At 41.1% G+C, this 16,118-nt stretch overlaps 1 protein-coding gene across 5 annotated transcripts in view; it reads right to left on the bottom strand.

The window, feature by feature from the left end:
• Positions 1–16,118, bottom strand: part of RSPRY1 (ring finger and SPRY domain containing 1) — a 51,711-nt gene that overhangs the window by 4,129 nt on the left and 31,464 nt on the right. For all 5 annotated transcript variants that reach the window (XM_016928470.2, XM_009430832.4, XM_009430831.4 and 2 more), the window contains 6 exon segments: positions 15,479–15,594; positions 14,911–15,054; positions 8,876–8,987; positions 5,529–5,631; positions 5,024–5,176; positions 1,112–1,216 (listed from right to left, as the gene is read on the bottom strand). In XM_016928470.2, the coding sequence (XP_016783959.1) occupies positions 1,112–1,216; positions 5,024–5,176; positions 5,529–5,631; positions 8,876–8,987; positions 14,911–15,054; positions 15,479–15,594 (733 nt within the window).

The following is a 16,118-nucleotide window of genomic DNA, read 5'->3' as shown; positions in this document are numbered from 1 at the left end:
AGCACTCATTAATGACCCCTTGTATTATGTGCAAGACCACAGGACCAGAGAGCTCAAAGATGATTAAGACCAGATCCTGCTGTTTGAGATCTTAACATTCTTACAGAAACAAAGATCAAAAAGGGCATGAAGATATCCAACCTTTAAACTCTGCATCTGTCTGTGAGGCCCTGATAACTAAACCCTCCAAATATGCTCAAACTGAGAAATTCTGGGCTGTAGAAGTAATAGGGAGGATTAATCACAGCTGGAATCACTGTGCCTTTCTTTCAGAAGAGAGGCTGGTATAGCTAAGGGTGAAATGAGACACACTCTACTTCCCTTAAGTGCACAGCCAATTAGATAACCCGTTTCAAAAGACAACAAACGTAGAGAGGCAGAGTCAGGGGCCCAGGCTGAGTCATTCCTGGGGATGACAAACTGGGTCCATCACTCCAGGCTCTGGACCCCTGTGGAGCCACGTGACTAAAGCTATGTCAAAAATAAGACCAAGGCAGGGTATGGGATATGATGAATTACAGGTAGCTGGCTTGTAACATCAACTTGAGTGTTGCTCATAAACAATCGGCACACATTGACTGGCCAGGACGCCACATTGCCCAACTGCTGTTCTCCTTTCTAAACTTAGTTGGGCTAGCCTTCCTGGGGACCATCTTACTTGCTTCTCTTGCTGATGCTCACTCTGTTCTATAGGGTCCAGGCTGCCCTCTGAGTTCATCTCATACAACTGAAATTTAGTAAGATGACATGGAGGCTGCTAACTTCTCAATGGTTGACTGTAAATAAGAAGTAAATGAGCAAGCTCTAAAACTAAAAGAGTGCCCAGGAAGCTCATAAATAGCATTAAACCTGTTACATTTTGTGAAGCCAAAATTGTATCAAAAATACAGTACTGAGTAAACAAAACAGCCTTCCACATCAAGCAGCTGCTTCTATTTCAGGTACTTTCTGGAAGACAGCCAGGTTCTACTTAAACTCTAGTTCCTCATTCAGCCTGCTTTAGATACAATAAACCCTGATGAACAGCCATGGAACTAGCAATTTAAGAACAGTATGAAACTTTGCCTAATATAAAGTACAAAAGAGGAAACAACCAAACAAATCCTCTTACCTGTGTCCACATGGCTTCAATTGTGTGTCTGCTACCTCATCACAACAAAGGGAACAGCAGTTTTCTCGGATACTGACTTGCTTCAACAGAGCAAGACGCCTGTGCCTGAGTAGAAAAAGCAATTTGAAATACATTTTGTCAACAGGGGTCCTGTTAGCAGTGATGCATATGAAAAGTTTTGAAAATGCTCTGCACCTGTGACATATATTCCTTAAACTTTGTTCAGTAAGGTTTTCATACATGCCATCTCCTTTCAATCCTACAATCATTTTCTAAAGTAGAGAATGAAGGAGGTATAACCATTCCCATTTTATAGACAAAGTTCAAGGAAATGACTTGTATAAGGTATGCAGTCAGGAATCAAATTAAAATCCTTTAGTTCTAAGTCCAGTGCTCTTTTTATGTTACCAGCAAATTTCAACCTTTTAAGTCACATATGTGAGAGTCTGCTCACAAGCATAGAGGCTTTCTCAAGAAAAACACACATATACAAGTTTTTATACAATTTCAAGGGGTTTATAACAGTCCATTTTAGACTCCCTGCAAGTCCAAACACCTCAAGTTAGAACCCTTCCATTATACTTTCACTCAGCATGGAATGGAAGCAGACAGGCAAAACTGTTCTGCTGAAGGTACAGCCCTAATATATGGGCAAGGGAAGCATGAAGCATGTATTCAGTTCACTTACGGGCTTACTGTGTGCCAGGCACTGTTCCAAGCCCTAGAGATTCAGCAGTGAACAGAGGACTAAAAAAGTATCCCTGCCTTTGGAGAGCTTATGCTCCAGTAGGGGAAGACAGAAATAAACAAGATAAGTAAAATACAGTGTTAAATGCTGATAAATACTATGAAGAAAAGGGAAAATGGGAAGGACAAGGAGTGTACACATCAGAGGTGGGGTGTTATTAAAACAATTTTAAATATGGCAGCCAGGAAAGGTCTCACTAAGGTAATATTGAGGTAAAGGGAGTGAGGAAGGAAGTTTTGTGGTTGTTTGGAGAAACCGTTTCGGGTAGCAGGAACAGCAAGTGCCCTGAAGCTATCATAGGCCTGGTGTGTTTCAGGAGCAGCAAAGAGGCCAGGGTGGCTGAAGGAGCATGAGAAAATGGGAGAGGGTAGGAAATAGGTCAGAAAAGTAACATAGGGAAGGGAGAGGACAAATTGTACGGGGCCTGGGAGGTCACCGGAAAGGTTTTGGCTTTTCCGTTCAGTGAATAAGAAGCCACGCACTGGCATCTTTTGAGCAGAGAAGTGTGTGATCTGACTTATGTTGTAACAAATCATTCTGGAGGCTGTATTGAATAGACTGAAGGGGATCTAGGGAGGAACAAGGTAGAGGGCAAGACAAAAATAATATAGGTAGGAAATGGTGGAGGCTTGGACCATGGTAGCAGCAGTGAGGGTGATGAGTAGTTGGATTTTGGATATATTCTGAAGGCACAGCCTACTGGATTTGCTGAGGGATTGAATGTGGAAATAGCAGAAAGTAAGGTGTCAAGGATACTCTACGGTTATGGCCAGGGAAACTGGGATGATAAAGGAGTTATTAACAGACGAGGGGCCAGGCACAGTGGCTCACGCCTGTAATCCCAGCACTTTGGGAGGCCGAGGCAGGCAGATGGCTTGAACCCAAGAGTTCGAGACCAGCCTGGGCAACATGGCGAAACCCAGTCTCTACAAATAATACAAAAATTAGCTGGGTGTGTTGGCATGCCTGTAGTCCCAGCTACTCAGGAGGCTGAGGTGGGAGGATCGCTTGAGCCTGGGAGATGGAGGTTGCAATGACCTGAGATTGTGCCACCACACTCCTGGGCAACAGAGTGAGACCCTGTCTCAAAAAATAAAAAATAAAAATAAAAAAACAGAGATGAGAGAAGACTGAGGGAGAAGCAGTGGCTGTGAGTGGATGACTTGTAGCTGAGAGTGGGTATGTGGTGCTTCACTGTACTATTATTTTTTTCTTCTGTATGTATTTGAAATTTTCCGTAATAAAAAGGTTAAAGAAAAAAAGAATGAATGGAAGAATTACAGACAGAGAGTATATACAACACAGAACAATTTATAAAATCCCAGTTAGTAGTAACAGGGCCATGAGCTCCTACCCTGATGCCAGAAAGGAGTAATATTCCAATGAATATAAAGTATCACTGAATATACATTTTTGGAACACAGGATGAAAATATTAATGGCACAGAAAATGGTCTCAAGTAAGTTCATACTTAATGCCACAATTTATAATTAAGCACAACTGGAATGTTAAGGGCAGCAAGGTGCAAGAAGGAGGTTGGCACTAAGGTGGCCACTCAGTTAGGCTCCTGACAACTCTATCTTCTTGTTACTATCAGAGAAAACAGTCTAGAGACAGCATAGGATTGACCTAGCTTGGAATTCAGCTGTTCTTATTCAAGACAAGACGAACTTTGGGTACCAAATTTATATACATGGTTACCAAGAGAGTATGTATAAGCTGCCCATAAAATGAGACTTTCTGATAGTTGATGCCCATTGCCATCTGAGTTTGGGAAGGTTTAATTCTGCAGGAGCAGTTAACTAAATGCTGAAGCATTTTAACTATGTCCAGTCCCCATGGGAACTTAGATGGATCAATTGTCCCTTTTAGGGTATATGTGAGAAGACTTATTTGTGGGCTTCATCCAAGGAAAAGGCAGGCTAGATGAAAAAGAATGGGGTATGATAGATAAGGGAGAGGTGTCCCCTCAGACTTTGGCCAAGAGGAATTTAAAGTTCAGAATCTCTGTCAGGCACCAAGGATGAGCCTGAATGAAAAGTTCTAGGAATTAACCTCAGAACCCTGAGCGGGAACATATGCAACCCTTATGTTCTTGGGCTATTACTGAGGCTCTGCTGCCAGTGTTACCATCTGCAGACAACGCTACCATCATCGTCCCATTTTCTAGTTCATCTGGAAACTATTGAACCACTGAGACAGTGATTCCAAGGTGAAGCACAGCCCAGAGCACTGCTTGCAGATCTGCTTTTTGAGCCAAAACAAGAGCTAGGATTACATTACAGATATCTTCAGGGGCATACCAGTCCGACATTACCTATGTCATGGCCAGTATGCTGGCCTTGGCTGCAGAGAGAGATTCTCTTACTGATATAAGATATGTGGTATTAGTAACAGGAATACCCTTTAAACAGGCAGCTGCTCTGTTTAAAATGATAAACTTTAGCTCACATTGTGAAACAAGCTTCAACTTGAAGTAATTACCAGGAAGCAGCTGGAGTCTTTCCCCAGCCTAAGGAATAGACTACATTCATCTCACAAGGAAGTAAAGCAGGCATTCATCTGATAAATTAATGCCAATCACAGTTTTTGTCAAATAAGGGCTGTGAAATTTTATGCAAGATGGTATTCACTGATGGTTGTGGAACAGTGTTGTCATCTTTGCCACACAGTTGAAACCACATAAAAAGTCTGTTTCAATAAAGCCGAGTCTGCTAAAAGATGCACTAGATTTCCTAATATTTAGGATTTTGACACTGACATTCACGTGAAGTTAGTTTGCAGTTTGTGTGCATGTGTCATATTTTTCTGATTTTTATACCAATCTTATTTATCTCACAAAAAAAATTTGAAAGTGTTCCGTCTTTCTGGGTTTGGTAACATTTTAAATAACAATAAGGTTATCTGTTACCTAAAGATTTGGTAGAGATCCCCTGTGAAACCACCTGGGTCTGGTGCTTTCTAGGGACAGATATATACAATAATTGGTTTGTGTATATTTCTTCTGGGATCTGTCTTAGAAATTTATATTTCCTGAAAAGTCATCCATTTTACTCAGGTTTTCAAAATTTATTTGTTATATTCTTTTAAAGTTGATTATAAATTGTTTAATTTCTCATAAGATTCATGTGAAAGTCTGGAGATAGCCTGGGCAGATTCCTTACCTTGGCAAAATGATTTTTTCTTCAGCTGTTAGGAAGGCGTAGTCATTAAAAGTGCTAAATTTCATAGATGGTGGGTATTTGAATGGTTTTGCTCCAAAATTGAACTCACATTGTTGATATGACATGAAACTAGCTGCAGCAAAAAATCCAGATCTACAAATAAAATGAGTACAGAGGCCAATAGAATTAATAAAAATCAAAATAGAGTTAATAGATAGAACAGTTTTCAGAAAGGAAGGGTGAGTCAATCCTACCCTGGCAGAAAGGAAGAGTGACAGACTGTGTTTATAACCCACACAGGTCTGTGACCAGAGAATATTCTGCCTTATCTTCCTGTATCAAACTTTGGGATAGTTTTAGGTCTGATCAAATGGGTTCCCAATCACTTGAAATTAATCAATTTCTCATCACAATTGCATATATAAATGGACAAAGACTTTTTTTTTCCTAGAGAAAGGGCATTCCGTGCATCTACTCGAATTTTTGACTGAGAAGAGCTACTTACACAGTAGATGAAAAGACTTGCTTTTCAGGAGGCAGCTGGTTGCCATTTAAAAAGAAGATCATTTGCTTTTCATTCAAGTCTAACAGAAATCCTACTGTATCTCCTAGAGGATAAAGAGAAACACTGTTAGGATAATGATGTGTACTACCAGGATTCTTTGCTAAGCATCTCAAGTGTTTCAATGGCACTGTATTAAGTCTGCATCTTTAGCTATGCATTCAACATGTTCATTTTTGTTTCTTCTGTAACTGATCTGACCCCTATACACCAATATTTTAATGTAACAATAAGAAAAAAATACTGCCAATTAAATTATGACAAGCCAATCTTAAGATGCATCCCAATTTCAAAGATGTTAAAATGTGGGGAAAAATACGCATTTTGGGCTCAATGAAATATGGTAAGATCAAAAAATCATGTGGTTACTTGCCTCTCTGGTGAGATTTATAATTCCCTAGATAACTACCCCAAAATACGCCTTTCTTTAAAAAAAGGCAAGGCAGGCTGGGTGAGGTGGCTCACGCCTGTAATCCCAGCACTTTGGGAGGCCAAGGCGGGCGGATCACCTGAGGTCAGGAGTTTGAAGACCAGCCTGGCCAACATGGTGAAACCCCGTCTCTACTAAAAATACAAAAATTAGCTGGGTGTGGTGGTGGGCACCTGTAATCCCAGCTACTCGGGAGGCTGAAGCAGGAGAATCACTTGAATCCGGGAGGCGGAGGTTGCAGTGAGACGACATCATGCCATTGCACTCCAGCCTGGGTGACAGGGCAAAAATCCATCTCAAAAAAAAAAAAAAAGGGCAGGGCGTGGTGGTTCATGCCTATAATCCCAGCACTTTGGGAGGCCAAGGCGGGCAGATCATCTTGAGGTCAGTTTGAGACCAGCCCAGCCAAAATGGTGAAACCCCATCTCTACTAAATATACAAAAATTACCCGGGTGTTAATGGCAGGTGCCTGTAATCGCAGCTACTTGGGAGGCTGAGGCAGGAAAATCGCTTGAACCCTGGACGTGGAGGTTGCAGTGAGCTGAGATCGCACCACTGCACTCCAGCCTGGGTGACAGAGTGAGACTGCATCTCAAAAAAAAAAAAAAAAAAAAAAAGCATTTATCTTCACTTATCAGATAAAGTAAAACTCTAAGGTTTCAGTTTTTGGTTTTGTTGTTTTTGTTGTTAAGACAGGGTCTTGCTCCATTACCCAGGCTGGAGTGCAGTGGTACAATCCTAGCTCACTGCAGCCTCAAACTCCTGGGCTCAAGTGATCCTCCTGCTTTAGCCTCCTGAGTAACTAGGACTACAGGCACGTGCCACCACCCCTGGCAAATTTTTAAAATTTTTTTGTAGAGATGGGGGGTCTCATTATGTTGCCCAGGCTAATCTCAAACTCCTGGCCCCAAGTGATCCTCTCAAAGGATCCTCACACTTTGATCTCCAAAAGTGCTGGGATTAAAAGTATGAGCCACCACATCTGGCCCAATTTTGGTTTTGAAAGATGAGATAAACAAATTTGTTTGTCAAAGATAAACAAATGAAATTACACAGCAATGACAAGAAAAATGGACACTCAATGCTGGTGGAGGAAAATCTGGCAATATACAGCAAAAGCTTTGAAATTCTATATCCCCCTTGCCAGAGAAGTTTCACTTCTAAGGGTTTTGTCTTGAGAAAATCCAGAATGGTCTATAATGATAATTTTAAAAGGCAAAAATGTCAGTGTCCAACAATGAGGCATTAATTAGTATATCATAGTACAACTATATAATGGAATACTGAGAAGCCATTAAAAGTAATGTTATTGGCTGGGCCATGGGGGCTCAGGCCTGTAATCCCAACACTTTGGGAGGCCAGAGTTGGGTGGATCACTTGAGCCCAGAAGTTTAAGACTAGCCAGGGCAACATGGCAAAATCCCGTCTCTACCAAAAAAATACAAAAATTAGCCGGGCGTGGTGGTGTGTCCCTGTAGTCCCAGCTACTGGAGAGGCTGAGGTGGGAGGATGGATTGTGCCTGGGAGGTCAAGGCTGTATGAGCTGTGATCACACCATTGCACGCAAGCCTGGGCTATCGACAGATGAGACCCTGTCTCAAAAACAGCAACAATAAAAAGTAATGTTATTTAATAACCTGGAAAGCTGTTCAAGGTATTAAGTATAACAACAACAAAAATATACATATATATAAAATTTAAGTGTTTTTAAAAAATCTCTGGAGAAATTACAGGGGATTTTTAGTTTATTCATTTTTTTTTCTATTTTTCAAATTTTTATAATAAACATATTACTCGAATAATCCTTTAAAAAATTCTTATTAAAAAACAAGCTAGTTTTTGAAAACAGGGCCTTTATCATATGCTCCATTAAATGAAGAAGGTTTATGTTCCTTCAAGAACCTGCAAGCCATTAAAATGAGTGTTCCTGTTGGCTTTTCTGATTTTTTTTTCCCACACCACCAATTTAATCAAGTGGAGCTGTTTCCATATGGGGGTGGGCAAATTCCTGCTTTCTTTCCTTTTTTTTTTTTTTTTTTTGAGATGGAGTCTCACTCTGTTGCTCAGGCTGGAGTGCAGTGGCGCAATCTCGGCTCATTGCAACCTCTGCCTCCTGGGTTCAACTGATTCTCCTGCCTCAGCCTCCCAAGTAGCCGGGACCGCAGGTGGGTGCCACCACACCTGGTTAATTTTTGTATTTTAGTAGAGATGAGGTTTCACCATGTTGGCCAGGCTGGTCTTGAACTCCTGACTTCAAGCAATCCACCTGCCTCAGCCTAAATTTCTGCTTTCTTAGCATGCCTAAAAATTCAGTTTATATCCATAATGCTGATTGGGGTAGCAAAATGAGAGAGGGATGCTTGGAGAAAGAGTTGGGTTATATCCTCTATCTAGCTCTGATGCTAGGAATCAAATCCTTCCAGAGGTTATATCCTCTACCATACGACCCTACTTCCTTAGAGCGTGGCCACTGGATAGGACCTGTTCCATAGCCATCTTGTCCCTGAAAAATCCTCATTTTAGTGGCATTACAATTCCAGTGTCCCTGATATTGCCATGGCTGCTTTAATTCAAAACAGATCCAAAGAGGAAAATAGAATTCATACTAATCTTGAGTATCATTTTCTGACAAATGTAAAAAATTTATTTTCTGAAATGTTTTTGCTACAGGAAGAACTCCACCAGAGGTAAATTTATCAGAGGAATACCATTTATATCCTTGGCAGTGACACAAAAGTTAATATCCCTTTTCACATTTGATCTTCTTCTAAGACATTTTAAGGCTTAATGTAATAAATGCCTCATAATAACCAGATGTCTTAACCCACTTGATAAATTTATAATGGAGGGAATGAATACCTTCTTTCCAGCATGGGTGTATGTGAGGCTTACTTCTGGCATTGTACCAAATCAGCTGCCGGCAGCCATCATACGCACAGGAGTATTCATCATCCCCAATGCCGTAGCCTTCCTGGAGAGAGACAAGGCCAGAAGATTAGCAAGTCTGCCTGCTCTGACCTGGGAACAGAGAGTGTGTCTTTTACAACCACTGACCTAATGGCTGGGATTCTAAGCTTTCTGGATGATGAGAGAGCTCATGGTTTTTTGAAAATACTAAAATTATGACTTAGAGGGCTGGTTCCAAGTGAATAGATAATGACTTCACCAACAAATATTTTCCCAGTGCCTCCTTTGTTCAGGCACTTTCACATTTGTTAGTTCATTTAATTCTCACTAACATTATCATGAGGCTGGTGGCATCAGACTCCATTTTAAGAGGAAACAAAGGCTCAAAGAGGTCAACCAGCTTGCCCAAGCATATATTACTTGCCCAAGAAACAGAGCCAGGTTTGAACCTAAATTCTTCTGATTCCAAGATCAGTCAGTACACTTGTATATCAGCACAAGATTGTCAGAGGCATTCACACCAGAGAGACTCCATCTTGAATAGGGGCAAGGTAAAATGAGGCTTAGACTTGCTGGGCTGCTCAGCTGCATTCCCAAGAGGTTAGGCATTCTTAGTCACAGGATGAGATAGGAGGTCAGCACAAGATACAGGTCACAAAGACCCTGCTGATAAAACAGGATGCAATAAAGAAGCCAGCCAGAAGCTGGCCAAAACCCACCAAAACCAAGATGGCAACAAAAGTGACCTCTGGTCATCTTCACTGTTCATTATATGCTAATTATAATGCATTAGCATGCTAAAAGACACTCTAACTGGTGCCATGACAGTTTACAATGTCATGGCAGTTTGGAAGTTACCCTATATAGTCTAAAAAGGAGAGGAACCCTTGGTTCCAGGAATTGCCTGTCCCTTTCCCAGAAAACTCATGAATAATCCACCCGTTTAGCATATAATCGAGAAATAACTAAGTATACTCAGTTGAGCAGCCCACGCCACTGCTCTGCCTATAGAGTAGCCATTCTTCTGTTTCTTTAATAAACTTGTGAAAACACTTTATTCTATGGATTCGCCCCAAATTCTTTCTTGCGCGAGGTCCAAAAACCCTCTCTTGGGATCTGGATCCAGACCCTTTCCAGTAACAAGATCAGATCAGGCAAATACCTTTCTTGCATGTAGCAGACTTCAAAAGACCCAAATATTCAGAGATTTCAAAACTGGAGATAAGAGAAAGGTTATAGTGGACACTCAGCTAAAAGCTATTCTGAAATCAGCTTGATTTGAGGATTGTACAGGTCCTTGGCAGTTTCTTCTTTTTTTTCTTTGAGATGGAGTTTCACTCTTGTTGCCTAGGCTGGAGTGCAATGGCGCGATCTTGGCTCACCACAACCTCTGCCTCCCGGGTTTAAGCAATTCTCCTGCCTCAGCCTCCTGAGTAGCTGGGATTATAGGCATGCGCCACCAGGCCCAGCTAATTTTGTATTTTTAGTAGGGACGGGGTTTCTCCATGTTGGTCAGGCTGGTCTCGAACTCTAGACCTCAGGTGATCTGCCCGCCTCGGCCTCCCAAAGTGCTGGGATTACAGGCGTGAGCCACCGTGCCTGGCAGTTTCTTCTTTTTGTTACTTACTGCCTTTCAATTATTTCACAGAACTGTTAAAATAAAAGGGTGGCTGAGATCTTAAGAAATTATTTTGAGTGCTTATAAAAAATAGAAGAAGCATGCAAATCAGACAACTGCTATCTTTAAGGAACAATGGTGAAAAGTTTTACTAGAGAAAGAAATTGAAAATGGCCAAATCCAAGTAAGATCAGGTCCTGATGGCCTGCTTCTTCTATGGGGCAAACAATACAGTGAGGAGAGAGATTGGAAAAAAGGTTCTGACGAATGCAACAATGATTTTGTACTGGATTTTTGGATTACAACATACTGAATTTGGAGGAACGCTCTCCAAAGTGACTCTTCTGAAATAGCTATTGATATTCACTATTCAGACTATTCAAGAGTTAAATGAGCTTGCATCTAATTGCCTTAGAAATTCACCACCCAAGGCTGCCAAGAGCAGTGGCTCATGCCTGTAATTTCAGCACTTTGGGGGGCAGATCACTTGAGGCCAGGCATTTGAGACCAGCCTGGCCAACACGGAAAAACTCTGTCTCTACTAAAAATACAAAAATTATCCAGGTGTGGTGGCGCACACCTATAATCCCAGTTACTCTGGTGGCTGAGGCACAAGAATCGCCTGAACCTGGGAGGCAGAGGTTGCAGTGAGCAGAGATCACGTGCCACCGCACCCTGGCCTGGGTGACAGAGCGAGACTCTGTCTCAAAACAAAACAAAACAAAAGAAATTCACTACTTGCTAGAAAGAATGCCTTGCCACCCCTTTCAAAGGCTGAACAAGTCAGTAAGTAAAAAACTTAAAAACCACTAAAATGTAGGCATTGTGGCATAAGTAAAAGGCAAGCAATTCTTTTCTATCTTCACCTTCTAATGTCCTGAGAAGTCCTTGACAGAACACTTGAAAGAAATTCCTAGAAGCTAGCCACCATGAGTTGGTAAACAGCAGACTCATTACACATTCTTTACCATGCAATGTCTTTGATGGCTGGATAAGTTCCACAACAGAGTGGCACTGTAGCACAAAGAAGGAACTCTAATAACTTTAACTACAGAGCAGCATCTACAGATTTAAGGAGAAGATGCCTCTGCCTAGCAGAGATGCACTTTAAAAATCTCTTAAGCTTACATCTCAGAGAACAACCTAGATGTCCTACACCTTCTCTCAGCTCAAAATGTTCCCAGCAGGATTAATTTTGGTTTCCATTGGCTAGGACAGATAAATGAGAGAATAGAGTGGTTAGCTTGGTATTTATCTTGAACTACCTGTTTTTTGGTCATGCATATTTTAGCAATGGAAACATTACCAAATACAAACAAAAGAAAGTTTATCCACAGCTTGTCATTCAGGGAATAGTTTGAGTCTCTTTCCCACGTGGTGGACACTGTCCTTTTTCCTGCTGTAGGGCATCCCAACCGCTTCCTGTTAAGGGAAATGTATGAAGACAGTGTTCTGCCTCCTCCTTTGGAAGTGGAAAGGTAAGATATGACCTAGGCTTGGCCAGCTGGACCTTCCCATCAAACACTCAGTATGGTGCAAGTGACCCCAAACAGAGGGATAGTTAGGATGGATTTCCAGCAGCAATGGTGGCTGCATGCTGGCCAGATCGTTCCCCTAAAACACCGGCTATTGTACTTCCTGTTTCTTGGCCCTGACAGCCTTGGAGCCTGTCTAGTTCCAAAACTTCTCCATAATCTGGAGGCTCCGGAAAGGCTTCTAAATCATTCCTTTTCTGTCTGAGATAGCCAGAGTCATTTTCTCCAAGGCAGATGCTTCAACAGGGGAAGGAGCATGGGCTATCCTGACCTGAAATCTCTAGCAGCTGGAGACTACATGGCTTTGGGGAAGTTTCTTAATTTCTCTCAACTTGATTTTCCTCATCTTTAAATGGCAGGATAATACCTTTCCAAACTCTCAAAAAGATTAAAGATAAATATGTGAAAGACCTCACAAAAGTATCACATGACAGACACTCACAAAAAAGCAAAAGATATTTATTTATTTATTCATTTTTGAGACAGAGTCTCACTCTATCGCCCAGGCTAGAGTGCAGTGGCACTATCTGGGCTCAGTGCAACCTCTGCCTCCCATATTCCAGCAATTCTCCTGCCTCAGCCTCCCGAGTAGCTGGGATTACAGGCGCCCGCCACCACGCCCAGCTAATTTTTTATATTCAGTAGAGACGGGGTTGCACCATGTTGGCCAGTCAAACTCCTGACCTTAAGTGATCCACCCACCTCAGCCTCCCAAAGTGCTGGGATTACAGGTGTGAGCCACTGCGCCTGGCCAAAAGGCAAAAGATATTTTAGATAAATCAGAGTACACCCTTGGAGAGTTGCTCCTCCTAAGCCTCCATAAAAATATACAATACAACAAGACAAACTGTTCTGTAGGTTACCTGAACAGAACTATCCTTAAGCTTATTTTAATGACCTAACATTGAGCCCAGTGGCCAGCCTTTTAAAATGGAAACCTAAGCAGCAAGAATTCAAGTAAGAGGCACTATGGAGAGACTTAGAATCTTTTGAAACTGGGTGTATCCTAGGAATAACTTACTCGATAGAATCACACCCTGTCTGAATAGGCAAAAAGATTCAGAATCACTAGAACAATGTACATTTAAAGCAAAGTTTTAAATATGGCAACATCATTAAAATCCTGTATTTGGGAAAAGACATCATATCAGACTTTATCAATTTCTAATAGGGAATCACCTAATGCTTGGATCAGGGAAGAATGTTTGTTTTTAAAGAAACCAACAGCCTGTCAAGTGATCTGGAGGATAAAAAAACAGTATTTAAGTCTTTAACTTGACAAGCCAAAAGTCTGCAACTACATGGCAAAAACTATAGTTTCATCGAGCAGATGAAATGATCCAGCTTCACTGGTCATTAAAAAAAACACATTTGTAACATTCAGTGCCAGACCTAGATCTGTAGTGTGTTTGCTGCCAAATCAGGAGAGACAAGTTTTATATCGAAGCTTCCTCCCTGGAAGAATCCCCTATTACTTCTAGTTCTAGAACAATTTTTCACTTCTAAATGAGGAAACTAGCTAATTCTCTGAGATTTTCCCCATTTTTGAATACAAAGAAAACAACTGTTGTAGAATAGGAAGGCCACTGAATTCTGGTATGAGTTTCTTCCTACTCTGTCTCAGTTTTCTCATCTGTGAAATGGAAATTGTAACAGTAAAAGCTATTGTGGGAATCAGATGATTGGCAGACTGGGGTCTAGTTCTCCACCCCAGACAGGAGTACAGACTTGACCTCTCCACTGGCCCTTTTCCTCCAATTTGTCTCTCTCCAGCCTAGGAATTTTAATAATACACCATCAACAATTCCAGGGTGAAATACAGCCTTGCTGAAATAGGCCTTTAAAAATTATGCTTATAAGTAGGTCACCATGGGATGTGCCTGTAGTCTCAGCTATTCAGGAGGCTGAGGTAAGAGGATGGCTTGAGCCCAGGAGTTTTAGGCCAGCCTGAGCAACACAGTGAGACCTGTCTCTAAAAGCAAAGCAGAAAATCAGAAAACCTCACCATACTTATGGCCGGCAAGTTTAGCTTGATTTTGTTGGATCACTTCTAAAACCCATTCCAGGATCTTACATATTGGAGGGGGGGCTATTATTTAGATTAACAAAATAATCCAAGGGGCTTTTCCCACCTCAAATGGTAGAAACCATATGAAAACAAAATATTCCTGATCAAAACTGGATTAATTCCAAACAGCTCATAATTTGATCATCAGAAGAAAGCCAATTGGCCTGGGTGTTAGAAGGGTATAAAGTGGCAAGAAATCATACATCTGTAGGAAAGGGAGGAACTCCAACACCTTCAATGCTACTTACTCTAGGATTTGTTTCCCTTTTATATTATAGCTTTCTATAACAAAAGATAAATAACTAAATATTGAGAAAAATGTGCCAACTAATTACTAGGTAAAAGTCAAGTGAAAGAAGTCAAGCCAACACTCTATTTTTTGAAAGGAAAAGAATCCCTACAAAGCTCTTAGAGCTTCAACTCAAGGTAATAATCAGCACTACTTCCTGTATAAGAAATGAGCCAAGTATGTGGCTGGGGTGGAAGCAGAGCCTACAAAGACAAAGGACACATCCAGCCTCTAGGTGAAAAATTAGCGTGAACTTAAGATTCAAGAAAAAGAAAAGGCCGAGGGGCAATTTCACTTGTTTTCCTATTTCTCTATCAGTTTAGTAGATCATTGTTAGGGACCTGGTACCATGTGGCGCTGCCCAAGAAAAGATTATTGAGCAAATCTATTTGAAAAATAAGTATTTTCCACCCACCAACTAGGGGGAAAAAGCAAACTGCCGCTGCTCCCATTTTCACAGTTCTCTAGGGTACTCACATGATTGAGGAATTTGCTGTCTCGAGTGGCCCAGCCAATCTGCATGACGCCAGAAGTGACCACTGTTACTTCATAGTACCATACCCCGGCATCCACACAAAAGGTGCAACGCACACTTTCAAAAGAGGAGGCATCACAGCGAGCCTGGCAAAACCAAAAAATGTGTCAATCAACTATGAGGGCCTGAAGACCACCAAAGATAACTGACTACTGGGAAGGTTGAGTGTATTTTTCCTTATTAAAACTTCTGGTGGACTATTGCTTCCTCCTCTGTCCATCCTCAGTGACAAAAAGTACAAAACCAAACTATATAAGGCATTTGGCAACATAAAGAATCAAAGAATTGTTTGCAGCCATTCTTCAAACAGTTCTTTAATCCTGACACATCTAGTGCCTTATGGTACCTTCTGTTCATAAGCAGCTCTTTGAGACTTCCCCCTGAAGTCAGCAACATTTCCAAAATACAGGGAGAGTGGGAAGCACCAGCCCTAAGACAACTGGCTATGCAAGGATTAAAATAATTACCCTCTCATCCCCCAAAGAGTCCAACTGTAGAAGCGTTACCTACCTCTAAGCCATGAGGTGAGATCTTCAGGTACTCGCTGACATCATTGCTATTCAGCATGGCCCTAATGCTACTCAAGTTCACTTTCTCATAGGTCAGCTGTCTACCTTCTTTTAAAACTGCAAAAGAAAGAGTGTTCATGTTTCTAAGGCAGGCTGCTGTGGAGAAAAGAAGAAGCTAGTGCCAGCTACAGCAATCAGACAAGAGGAAGAAATAAAGGGCATCCAAAATGGAAAGGAAGAAGTCAAATTATCCATGTTTGTGGATATGATCTTATATTTAGGAAAACCTAAAAACATCTGCCAAAAACTATTAGAACTAAAAAGCAAATTCAGTAAAGTTGCAGGATATAAAATTAACAGACAAAAATCAATAGCATTTCTATATGCCAATAGCAAACAATCTGAAGAAGAAATCAAGAAAGTAATTGTATTTACAAAAGCTATAAATAAAATAAGATACCTAGGAATAACTTAATCAAAGAAGTGAAAGATCTCTACAATGAAAACTATAAAACACTAATGCAAGAAATCAAAGAGGACACAAAGATATACCACGGTCATGGATTGGAAGACTCAATATTGTTAAAATGTCTGTACTACTCAAAGCAATCTACAGATTACATGCAATCCCTATCAAAATA

This window comes from Pan troglodytes, chromosome 18 (assembly GCF_028858775.2).
Source record: "Pan troglodytes isolate AG18354 chromosome 18, NHGRI_mPanTro3-v2.0_pri, whole genome shotgun sequence".
In the NCBI taxonomy this organism is placed as follows: Eukaryota; Metazoa; Chordata; class Mammalia; order Primates; family Hominidae; genus Pan; species Pan troglodytes.
The sequence above is the reverse complement of the archived record's forward strand: the minus strand, read 5'-3'. Positions and strand labels throughout refer to the sequence as shown.